Source organism: Ogataea haglerorum, assembly GCF_019207285.1.
Source record: "Ogataea haglerorum isolate 81-453-3 chromosome Unknown 81-453-3_NODE_1_length_915391_cov_96.871712, whole genome shotgun sequence".
Taxonomy (NCBI): domain Eukaryota; kingdom Fungi; phylum Ascomycota; class Pichiomycetes; order Pichiales; family Pichiaceae; genus Ogataea; species Ogataea haglerorum.
In genome coordinates this window covers 666893-678616 of record NW_025065151.1, presented here as the reverse complement: position 1 = coordinate 678616, position 11724 = coordinate 666893, and the positions used below count along the sequence as shown (strand labels likewise).

Sequence of the window (11724 nt, the reverse complement as noted above, 5' to 3'; positions counted from 1 at the left end):
AACTGGGGTATATGAATTTGGCGCAGGACTCAGCTCTTGTCCTCCGACAGAGCCGCCAGCTCGGCTTCCTCCTTCTCGATCAGCCCAGCGACATCCTCGCTGTCCTCAGACGCGACTGCCACCACCATTTCGCCCTGGACTCCTCCCTGGACCCCCAAATGGTTCCATATCACAAGCTCATCCTGCATCGCCTCCAGCGCCGTTCTGTACTCGTTTAGCGCGGCCACAGCGGCCGTGGCTTCGTTGAGATTTTCCTGGATCGCGTTTCTTTGCGACTCCTCGATTTTGTAGACAGATGCGTACTGCAGTAGCCGTTGGTACATCAGGCTGAGCCGCACCATCGCGTCCTCGTTTGGGTCGTCTTTCAGCTGCTCTAGAGAGCTTTTCACGGCAGCCAGTTGTGGCACGCTACCCTCATCCACGTCTAACTGCGCTAGCGACTGGCCCCTAAGCAGGATGAGCTCATCTTCTTGGATGTCGCGTATCTGTTGCGTAGTGTCGAGAGATTCCAGCAGAGAATTACTGAAGATCCCTCCAGCGCGGTAGTAGAGTGTTTGTATGGACTGGTTGATCTCGTTTATGCGTCGTAAATTGGTTTCCAAAACACTCATAACAAACACGGAAGATCAAAACAGTAAAATATGTTAATATTAAATGCTTTGAATATTAAATGCTCTAAATAATATTTAGTCTTCTCGCCAGCTCACAAAAACTTCGTCCGTCCTAAACCTTTGTGTACAAACGCTCTGGTCCAATGGAGTTCTTGTGCCCGTTCTAAAGGCAAGAAGCCCGGCATGGGCAATCATGATCCCGTTGTCAATGCAGAAGCGTTCATCTGTAGCATAGATGCTGCCATTTCTGTCCTTGGCCATAATACCCATCATTTCCTGCAACCTCTCGTTGCACCCGACTCCGCCAACTATTAGCACCTCGCGCGAACCAACGTGGGCCATGGCTCTCTCTGTGATCTCCACCAGCATTGCATAGATGCATTCCTGAAGCGAAAAGCACAAATCCTCAACCGTCACTTTGCTACCATCGGCTCGGATCAATTGTTTGTTCTTCTTTCCTTGAAAAAGATCGTGTGCCAGATTGTCAACGTACTCCAAGATCCCGCTCATGCTGAGATCCATCCCTTTCACGGTGTACGGTAGCTCGACCAGATGGCGGCCTTTTTTCGCCAGCTGCTCAATATTGTATCCGGGAGAAGGCGCATTCGGAATTTGCAGCGTCCTTGCAAACCGATCCAGACAGTTTCCAACAGCAATGTCCAACGTTTCTCCAAAGATCCTGTACCGTTGCCGCGAGTACGCAATAACCTGGGTATTTCCTCCACTCACATACAACACAACCGGATTCGTAGCTCCCGTAATTTCTCTGCCCATTTCGATGTGTCCAATACAATGGTTCACTCCCACAAGAGGCAAGTCCCACATCTGAGCAATCGTTCTTGCGGCTATCACAACGCTCTGTAACGGAGCGCCCATCCCTGGTCCTTGCGTGAAACAAATGCAGTTTAGCTGATTAGGGCGTATATTTGCCTCTCGAAGCGCTTGCTTGATCAGTCTAACCACCCAATTTCGATGGTGTCTAGCAGTGTCCCTGGGAAGAAAGCCCTCTCCTGGAGGCGTCACATACGTATCTCGTACATTAGAGAGCACATTAGCATGGTTGTACGCGGCGATTTTTTCAAGCGGGTGTTCAATGACGCCGACGCCTAATTTGTTGGCCGAGCCTTCTAGGCCAAGAGAGTAGTACGGCATATAGATTTGAATTTTATTTTTCTTGATATAATTATTCTTGTAAATACTTCTACAACAAAATATATGTCGTATAATATTAATACTAGAACGTGATTGTTCTTTTACACGAGGCCGACGGCTAGAGCCTTGAGCTTGCTCTTTGTGACACTTTCAGCATCATCCAACAGCTCTCGCTGCACCTCCACTTCTGGCAAACGGTTGACGCGTCTGGTTTTGTCCCTAATTTTCAAGACAGCTATCCTAATGGCAGCACAAGCAAATCCAATCAGACAGCCACCGACAGGAGCAATTACAAAAGCACCAAAAGGACCCCAATCTTGATCAGAGTAGATGCCGTTCCAGACCAAAAGCAGACGTCCACCGTCTTTGGCGTTGCCGTAATAGATTGTACCATAGATGAAAACTGCAACCAATGCTCCCAATCCACCAACCATCACATCGAGCCCACGCAAAAAGTCAAACCTCTTGGAAAGGCCGAGGAAGATGATTGGAATCACTGACGCGGAAACTAGATCGGCAATCAGATAGATCTGGAGAACATTGGTAGCAGCTTTCACTGCCACGACAATCGAGGGCACCATGACAAGAATGACAATAAACCTCACCCACATGATGTTGACTTTGTTTCGGAATATGTCGTTCGAGATCGATGAGGTGGTGGCGCTCTGCAAAGAGTCGAATGTGGCGGTGGATATGCCAATCGAGAAAATAAGAATCACACCAATGATCCAGTTGTGCATCTTGGAGACAAGGATAAAGAAAGCGTTGCTTCCATTGTCATCGTACACTTGCAAGTCTCCGGTCCACACAGCGAGGATACCTGGAAGACCAACAAGCGTACAAACAATACCCGCAACAACGGCAGCAATGGAAGCACCTATGAGCAAATCCTTATCTGTCTTGGCTGCAAAGGTTCTGAGCCAGAATCCAGAGAGGAAACAGTCATTGGTGATGATGGCAACTGGGAGAATATACAGAAGCATCCATCCCAGCTTGTTCGCATGCAATAGTTGGTTTTCTGTGGCATGCTTGAGGTCCATGTTGATGTGGATACTGGTGGCATAGCCAATAACACCAATGATCAACAAAATCATGACAAAAGCTGCCTGGAAAGAATCGGTGATGAAAGAAACATGGAAACCTCCCAAAAATGTGTATATCGTAGTGACCACGCACTCGACCACCATGGCCGGCGTGGCATCAAGACCAGTTAAAGCCTCAATGGCGTACTCAATAGCTGTCAGTTCAGACAACATAAAGAGAAACATGGTGAAAATGGTGAACGCCGACAAATACAAAGCAGTAACTGGCCCAAACCTTTGGAATACCCATTCGGTAAGCACGAACCCTTCAGGACACCGTCTTCTGATCATAGGACCGAAAAGAGAAAACAAGAATATAGGGATGGCTCCAGAAATGGTGTACACCAAGAGGCCGTGAATGCCGGCTATGTTGGCAATCTGGGTATAGGTGGTCAATATTCCACATCCCATGGCTAAGAAGGTTAGTACTAGGAACAATAGTTCGCTCCTATTTAACAAATTCCAACAATATCAAATAATCCTCACGCAAGTATTAACTTGTTCGAGTTCGACGGTATGTTCTCAGCCTGTTATTACACAAGCACCCGTATATCAATATTGTGGAATAGAGTAGTTTGACGATGTGATATTTTTGATTGGAAATGTTAAACTTTGGCTGCTAGCATACTAACCGCTTGCAATGAAGTTCAACGCCAACGGAAGACCCGTTCTTGTACCATTAGAGGACAAGAATGTCTTTTTATCATTATGGTAGACTGCAATCGCAACTCCAGTCACTAACATAAACCCGTAGGTTAAATAAGTGATGGCATTTGCTGCTTGAAAAGAGAGCATTACTTTTGTTGGGGTAAGAAAAAAATTTCCTTCCCGGGTATTTATATTTGAATTATGCTTTTTTCAATTAATCGCATTATTTTTTTTGCCGCATCAACGCTGCCCGAGACGATCGTAGGATCGAAATAATTTGCGTGGTGCCGCAATTTACTCAATCATCATCCGAAACGAGAACAATTGCCGACGTGTCGCCAACTTCATCCTCGCTTTCTTCTTTGAGTGGAAATGTAGTCGCAGGCTTTTCGTCTTCCGAATCTGAGAACGAGTGGCTTCTCTTCTTTTTCTTCGTTTCTTTTGGCTTTGTCGATCTCGCCTTGGCTTTTCGGCCTATCAGTCCTCCATCCTCACTCTTCACACGCCTCTTGTGCTCAAGTTTTTTGATTTTTGAGTGGCTAACCGTCTTTATAGGCTCTGTTCCCTCATCTGGAAGGGATGCAGCTTCGATTTTTTTTGTTTTCTTGGCAGATTTTTTCGATCTGGGCTTTTTCGAGGATTTCTTCTCTGCTCTTTCCTGAGTTTCAGGAGATGTAGACTCTTGACGTGTGTGCTCGTGCATAGAGGCGGAATTCGTATTCACTTCAACAGCCGGCTCTTCAAATAGCTCTTTTTGAGAACCAGCTGGTAATTCGAAAGCGGGCTCCTCAATTTCTTCTTCCTCTTTCGCCTCTTCCTCCTTTTCCTCCTGCTGCTGCTCCTCCTGTTGCTCATCGTGCTTCTCGGTTTGTCCACCTGCCTTATCCAGACATTCAAATACATATTCCTTGAACCTGTTGTATGCATTCCTAGAGGGCTGATCCTTCAGAGGCTTTTCTAATACGCCTTCCAGCTGCTCAATCGAAGTGTATAGTTGTTCCAGCTTCGCGACATTGCATTGTTCCGTAAAGGTGAGCCGCGGAAGCGAGGTCATTATGGCTTTGTAAAAGGGCTTAGTAGCCCCGGAGTACTCTAGTTTCTCCAGCAAAGACAAAAGTTGGAGCCCAACCTCGACCTGTACCGAACTGCCGGCCGCTTGACCCGGAGCTTTGTTGACTACTCGATAGGGATCGGTCCAGTACATCAGTTGCTGAACAATAGATTGCGCTGTTATCGAGGAAGCGCCACCGGCTTCCGTCATCTCGTCCCACCCACTGAATAATCTGAATAGCGTGTCGCAAGTGACGCGAGCAATTCTTTCTTGGTGCGATTCATGAGAGAAAGCATAGACAGGGATACAGAACGAAAAACACTGTTTCAGCTGCTCGTTGTCGTTGATTGCAGGGTTGAAATAGGAAAGCAGTGTGGTTTCGAACAACTCGTCATCAGTAATAACTCCACATAAAAACAGCTTGTACAAGGCTTCCCCTGAAGTGGCTTGGGCCTCTTTACGGCTGGTGTCTCTCAGCGTACGGTAGAATAGCCGCGCTATTGCAATGGCATCCACGCTGTTTGCCATGCCTGCCTCCAGAACAGAGATTCCGTGGACTGCGAGCAAGTCAGAAATAACTTTGATACCGGTGACAACAAGCGACTCCTCGCTGCTTTTCGTAACAAATATCGCACAAATGAAAATGCTGTCAGCAGCCAATTCCTTGTCAAGAATGCAGCAGAGACCTAAACAAATGAGACCCAGCTTTCTGATTTCGGTTTCAGATCGGCGAATAGAAGGACGAATCAGGCTATCGAGAATGGACATCAAGGTGATGTTATCCTTCAAAGGCTCGTTCACAAGCTCAAGCATTCGGCGAGCAATGGATAGACATTCAATCAAATTTTCGGGACTTAGTTCTACGACCTGTTTCAATTCTTGTTGCATCGATCTATTGGCGCTCGCAATTGATGATCGGGACAGCTCTCTTGCAGAGTGGAAACTACTCTCATCATCGTCATCATCGTCGTCGTCATCGTCATTTTCGTTCAGATCATCCTCCACGCGGGAACTTTCTCCGGCAATGCCTTCTAACGTGTTTTGTTTTTCGTAAGCCGAGTCTTTAAGGTCATTGATGATCTCGACAATCATTTGTGTGAAATCGCGCTCGCTGATGGACAGTTTATGTATACAAAGCATGAGGACCTCAATCAGGTTATCCGACAAATGATCGCTCGTGAGCACCGCTCTTAGTGTGTTCAGCATCCTGCTTCGTCCGAACTCATCACTATAGTCATATTCGGAAGCCACAATCAGCAATTGTCGCAGCACGAAGTCCAGCTCTTCAATCTCTGTCATATCAACGGAGCTCTCTGCCTCTAATATTGGTTTTTGTTGAGTCAATACAATCAGACACTCTTTTCGCTTCGCAAAATAGCCATTCAATATATCGGCGAACTGAGCGGCTTCCGGGAAGTATTTTTCAACCTGCGTGATTTTGTTCGTATCATTGCAATGCTGATAATAGACCCTTAGCAAAAGAGAAGTCTCTGGTGTCAATGAGCGCATGATCTGTTCGTCGAAGGTTATCTTGGCCACAATATCCTGCCGGTTATCAAGGAAAACACGGACGGCGGTTTCCGCAATATCACTCTTGGTAACTTTCAGACGCTCAAGCAGCTCCATGACGTCGTTGTTTAAAGTCTGCATCCAATTTTCCGTGAGCCACTTGATTGCCGCCTTCTTGACGGACTCTTCTCTATCCTTCAGACCCCAACTTAACAACTGTTCTCGAGCCTTGTAATCTATGCGCCTGAAATCTTTGAAATCAGGTAGCACTTTGGAGTACAACAGTCTTCTGTTGACGGAGTTCGTATCTCTTGCCCTTTCGAATATGTACGGCTCAGTATGCTTGGTTTTCTCAATTTGGCGCAAACATGCTCGCCTGACCTCTGGATTCGTGTCATTCTGCATCACATAGCGGATTTTCATTGCTGCGTTGCTCAGCTCCTGGCTTCCGTCTGGCTCCTGGAAGCTTGCCAGAGTTGTGATGGCCTTGATTCGGATATGCGGCTCCTTGTCATATATTCTAGCGAGCAGCCCTTCGCTAAGGGCTTCATACAGATCGCTGTCAATTGACGTCATATTGTTCATTAGATGCGAGAGGATGTGACACGCTCTGTACCGAACATTCTTATTATTGGCTTCCAGACCATTTAGCAAGTGACGAGCAAGCCTGTCTATAAACTGGTTGTACATTCTCTCGTCCTGCTTGTCGACCTTGGCGTTGTCGTCCTCTGATTCAGGGTTGATAGAGCTCACAAATGACGAAATGAATTTGACTATGCGGTCACCCACTGGCTCGTTACGTTTGATCGGAAGAACCTTGTTAACCAGCTTGCAAAACAGCTCATTGAACTGTGACTGCAGCCTCTGTTCGCGACATTTCAACTGGAGGGCTTTTAGAATGGCGATCTGCTTCCCATGAGAGGACACGGACAGCTGGGATTCCTGGAAGCATTTGCGGATGGCAATCTCAATTTGCTCTGGCTCAGAAATCTCGTGGACTGATTTTAAGTACGATCGAACCCCTGAGGTGGTATTTTTAGCGACGTCCGCCATTGTCTGGAGATGATCTTTTGTTTCACTTTGTTTACAAAATCAAGAAAGTATCACAGACGGCGCGCGCCGTTATCGTCGCGTCGATTAAAAAAATATTCAAATAAATCTCACTCTACTGCTTGAACATGTCTCTCAATCCAGACCTGTTCCTGTACAACCTGACTATCCGGCCTTCTGTGACCGCTGTCAAGTGCTGCATAGGCAATTTCACTGGCAATAGAAGACAGCAAGAGGTTGTCAGGGCCACAGCCACGACTCTTGAGCTGTGGAAACTGAATAGAAACAATGGTGACTTCTACAAAGTGGTGGCCCAGAACACTTTCAGCCACATTAGATCGATTGAGGCTTTGAAGAGCAGTGGGTCAGAAAAGGATCTGTTGATTGTCACCTCGGACAGTGGAAATTTGACTGTCTTGGAGATGAATAATGAGAAAGGACGATTCGAAAGCGTATCTAACGAACCGTACTTTAAGACCGGGTTGCGAAGAATTTCCCCTGGCGAGTACATTGCCGTGGACGGGCGCAGCAGAGCGGCCATGATTGGCGCCATCGAGAAAAACAAATTTGTCTACAAATTCACCTCAGATCACAGAAACAGGCTCCAGGTTTCGTCTCCATTGGAAGCGAACAAGTCCAAGGTCTTGACATTCGCCGTCTGCGGAATGGACGTGGGGTTTGAGAATCCGCAGTTTGCGGCCCTGGAGTGCGACTACTCGGATTTCGAGGACAGACCCGACAAAAAGATGCACAAGACCTTGTGCTATTACGAGCTCGACCTTGGGCTCAACCACGTGGTGAAGAAATACAGCGAGGAAGTCAGCTTCTCCTCAAATTTTTTGCTTCCTCTTCCAGGAGGCACCCAGGGCCCTTCAGGGGTTCTGCTATGCTCGGAGGGAATAATTCAGTATAAATGTCTGTCCAAAATGACGCACACGATTCCTATTCCAAGACGATCCGGGCAAGTAGGACGATCGCGCATTGTCTGTGGAGTTGTGCACACGCTGAAAAATAGCTTCTTTGCACTCTTGCAGAGCGAGCTTGGCGACCTGTTCAAAATCACTCTTGACTACGTTGTCCAGGACAGTGACGAGTCTCGAGGCGAGGCGGGCGTGGTGAACTCGGTGGAAATACAGTATTTTGACACCATGCCTGTGTGCACGTCGCTGCTGATTTTTAGGGCCGGATTCCTCTACGCAAACTGCGAATGCGGCGACCAATATCTCTATCAGTTCGACAAGCTGGGAGACGAAAACCAGAGAAAATTCAGCTCTCAAGATTATCCGGACGACGTTGCTGTTCTAAACGACGAAACGACTCTGTTTGAGCCGCGGCCGTTGGAGAATCTGAATCTGGTGAACATAGTGGAAAACATCAACCCGCTGATCGACGCAAAACTCTACAACTCCAACGAAACCACCAGTTTGCCTGTGATATATTCTCTTTGCGGCACGGGGCCCCGCTCGGCACTCAAGGTGCTCAACCACGAGCTGCCGTTTAGCGAAGTCGTCACCCAGGAGCTGCCGTCGGTGGTGCAAAAGGTGTTTGTTTCGAAGCTCAACAGAGACGACGAGTACGACAAATACATCGTTCTCTCATTCGTGGACGGAACGCTGGTTTTGCGTATTGGCGAGAATGTCGAGGAGGTGGAAAATAGTGGCCTGGTGCTTGATACAAATACGCTGGGCGTTTTCCAGGTGGGTGGCGCCTCGCTTGTCCAGGTGCACCCAAACGGCGTGAGACAGGTGTTCTACGTCGACGAGACTCCGCAGAAAACCATCGACTGGGCCCCACCTGCCGGAATCAGAGTTCTGCACTGCTCCGCAACGAACTCACAGCTTGCCATCGCGCTGTCGAACCGCGAGATCGTCTACTTCGAGCTGGACGATCTCGACAAATTAATAGAGTACAACGAGCACAAAGAGCTCGCTGCCCAGATCACTGCGCTCACTCTGGGAGAGGTGCAGGCCGGTGCTGCCAGGTTCCCGTATTTGCTGGTTGCATGTCAGGATAAAACGCTGACGGTTTTTTCTACAGACCCGGAGTCCACCCTCGAAGTAGCTGGCGAAGAGATTCTGAGCTCCGCAGCTTCATCTCTAATGGCGTTCTACATGAAAGACACGGCTATTGTGCTCAACAAAGACGCCAGCGAGGACGACGAGGACGAGCCCGAGCTGGCTACGTCGCTTCTGTACGTCCATATCGGTATGGAGAGCGGTGTGTATGCTCGGCTGCAGATGGACCCGCAAACGGGCGAGCTGTCCAACCCGCGAAACAAATACACAGGTCCGCGCGCTGTGCAGCTGTCCAAGATTGAAGCCGTGGGCCAGAATGCGGTCTGCATATTCTCAGCCCGTACTTATTTGGGATACACTCGACCTTCCGAATTCAAAATCACTCCGTTGACGAAACCGGTGTTCCAGCACGCATGCTCGTTCAGAAGCGAAGACATTCCGGAGAATGGAGTGCTGGCCATTTACGGCAACAGTCTGACGATCATGACCATCGACCAGCTGGAAAACGATACTATTATCGAGAACATTGCGCTCAGAAACACTCCTAAATACATGTGCGACTGCACAGACAAAAACGGCATGATGTACGTTCTGGAGGGCGACATTGACACAAGCCGCGACGTTGACGAGGAACGCATCGAGCAGTATCAGCAGTTTGGCTATCCAAAAGCGCCGGGCGCGTGGGCCAGCTGTATTCAGACGGTCGTGGTGGCAGAAAAATCTGTGTTGCAGACAGTCGATCTGGGCGACGAAACTGCGTTCCGAGCGTGCTGGGTGAACTTCGAGAGCCGCCCAGGGGAGCCGTTTTTGGCGGTTTCTTCAGCCAAGAACCAGCAACTAAGCCCTCCTCGCAATGACGCAACGTACATCCATCTCTATCGCATCTCTGCAAACGGCACTCTGGAGTTGTACCAAACGACGAAAACAGAACATCTCGCGCTCGCCCTTATTGCCTTCCAGGGAAAGTTGCTGGCTGGAACCAAGAACGAGCTCATCTTGTACGACATCGGCCAGAAACAGCTGGTGAAACGGTCCAGCACCAGACTCGACTGTTTTGAGATTGTCGACCTGAAAACGCAGGGGTTCCGGGTAATAGTCAGCGACGTGCGCGACAGCGTCCGGTACACGGTCTACAAGCCCCTGGAGAACGCCTTTGTCGACTTCATCGACGACACGATGCAGCGGCACGTGACCCGCACCTTGCTACTCGACTACGACACTGTCGTTGTTGGCGACAAGTTTGGCAACATTTCGGTTCTGCGCTGTCCCGAGCAGATCTCAGAGATGAGCGACGAGGACAACCATGGGTTCCTGGTGAAGATGCGCAGGACCAAGCTGGACAATCCGGTGAACTATTACGTTGGAGACATGCCGACGTTCTTCCAGAAGGGCTCGCTCACCATTGGAGGCGCCGAGTCGATCGTTTACGGCTGTCTGCAAGGGCAAATGGGCTGTCTGTATCCCTTGAACAGCTTGTCGGAAGTCAACTTCTTCAAGGAGTTGCAGAAGCTGATCGTACACGAGTTTACGTCTCTGACAGATCGCGAGTATCTGAAATTCAAAGGCTACTACAATCCGCCGAAAAACTGCATCGACGGAGACCTGATCGAGGAGTACTACCGTCTCGGGCCCGACAGGCGGGTCCGCATAGCAACCAAGATGGATAGGCTGCCGCGCGACATCGATCGCCGGATAAGCGACATGCGGTCGCGGATCGTGTACTAGAAGATGGCGGTGCGAGGTGTGGGGTTTTGTAGAGCATGAAAAATACCGATAACGAAAAAAACTTGTTCGTAGCTGTATGTCCGCGCAGAGAAAACACAACGAGAGAAACCAGCAGATCCTCAAGACCTTGCTGAGAGAGCCTGCGAACAAGAACTGTGCAGACTGCAAGACCTCCAAGAACCCGCGCTGGGCGTCATGGAACTTGGGCGTCTTTGTCTGTATTAGGTGTTCCGGTATTCATAGAAGCATGGGGACACACATTTCGCGGGTCAAATCTGTTGATTTGGACTCGTGGACCGACGAGCAGGTCAAGAGCATGGTAATGTGGGGAAACGAGCGGGCAAACTTGTTCTGGGAGGACAAGCTCCCGGACAACTACGTGCCTGACGAGAGCAAGATTGAGAATTTTATTCGCACCAAGTACGAGATGAGGAAATGGAAGAGCGACAAGGAACCGGGCGCGCTGGCTGTTGCTGGAAAGACAACGGAGCAGCGCGAGTCTCCGGAGTCGCTTTCACAGCAGACAGAGTCCACGTCTTCGCTGCTGGACGGACTTAGCACGCCTGTCAACGCCTCTGTCAGCACCTCCACAGCCAAACCAACGCCCGCTCCGGCCGCCTCAGCATCCCAAGACTTATTTTCGTCCGACCTGTTTGGATCGGCGCCTTCGCGGCCTCCACAGCCGCAAACGGCCCAGAACAGCAGACCGGATCTCAAGAAATCGATTCTTAGTCTATATTCGAAACCGTCGCCGCAGACCCAGCCGCAGATCCAGCAGCCATTTCGCTCGCAACCTTTTACACAGCCGGTGCAGCCGGTGCAGCCTCAGTTCAACTACACGTCCGAAGACCCATTCAAAAATGTGTGGAGTTAATTATCAC

The 11724-nt window shown here is 49.2% G+C and overlaps 6 protein-coding genes across 6 annotated transcripts; 2 read left to right on the top strand and 4 right to left on the bottom strand.

The window, feature by feature from the left end:
- Positions 1-29: 29 nt before the first annotated feature.
- On the bottom strand, positions 30-611 carry KL911_000409 (uncharacterized protein; the record flags this gene model as incomplete). The annotated part of the gene is made up of 1 exon (XM_043199342.1): positions 30-611. One exon carries the CDS (start codon positions 609-611, stop codon positions 30-32), a length of 582 nt encoding a protein of 193 aa, XP_043057102.1.
- A 75-nt stretch (positions 612-686) lies between these two features.
- KL911_000408 (uncharacterized protein) lies at positions 687-1763 on the bottom strand (the record flags this gene model as incomplete). Its single annotated transcript, XM_043199331.1, has 1 exon — positions 687-1763. One exon carries the CDS (start codon positions 1761-1763, stop codon positions 687-689), a length of 1077 nt encoding a protein of 358 aa, XP_043057101.1.
- Positions 1764-1864: 101 nt separating this feature from the next.
- On the bottom strand, positions 1865-3256 carry KL911_000407 (uncharacterized protein; the record flags this gene model as incomplete). The annotated part of the gene is made up of 1 exon (XM_043199320.1): positions 1865-3256. The coding sequence occupies one exon, from the start codon at positions 3254-3256 to the stop codon at positions 1865-1867; it is 1392 nt and encodes a 463-aa protein (XP_043057100.1).
- A 535-nt stretch (positions 3257-3791) lies between these two features.
- On the bottom strand, positions 3792-7106 carry KL911_000406 (uncharacterized protein; the record flags this gene model as incomplete). Its single annotated transcript, XM_043199309.1, has 1 exon — positions 3792-7106. The coding sequence occupies one exon, from the start codon at positions 7104-7106 to the stop codon at positions 3792-3794; it is 3315 nt and encodes a 1104-aa protein (XP_043057099.1).
- A 125-nt stretch (positions 7107-7231) lies between these two features.
- Positions 7232-10843, top strand: KL911_000405 (uncharacterized protein; the record flags this gene model as incomplete). Its single annotated transcript, XM_043199298.1, has 1 exon — positions 7232-10843. One exon carries the CDS (start codon positions 7232-7234, stop codon positions 10841-10843), a length of 3612 nt encoding a protein of 1203 aa, XP_043057098.1.
- A 76-nt stretch (positions 10844-10919) lies between these two features.
- KL911_000404 (uncharacterized protein) lies at positions 10920-11717 on the top strand (the record flags this gene model as incomplete). The annotated part of the gene is made up of 1 exon (XM_043199287.1): positions 10920-11717. One exon carries the CDS (start codon positions 10920-10922, stop codon positions 11715-11717), a length of 798 nt encoding a protein of 265 aa, XP_043057097.1.
- Between the last annotated feature and the right edge of the window lie 7 nt (positions 11718-11724).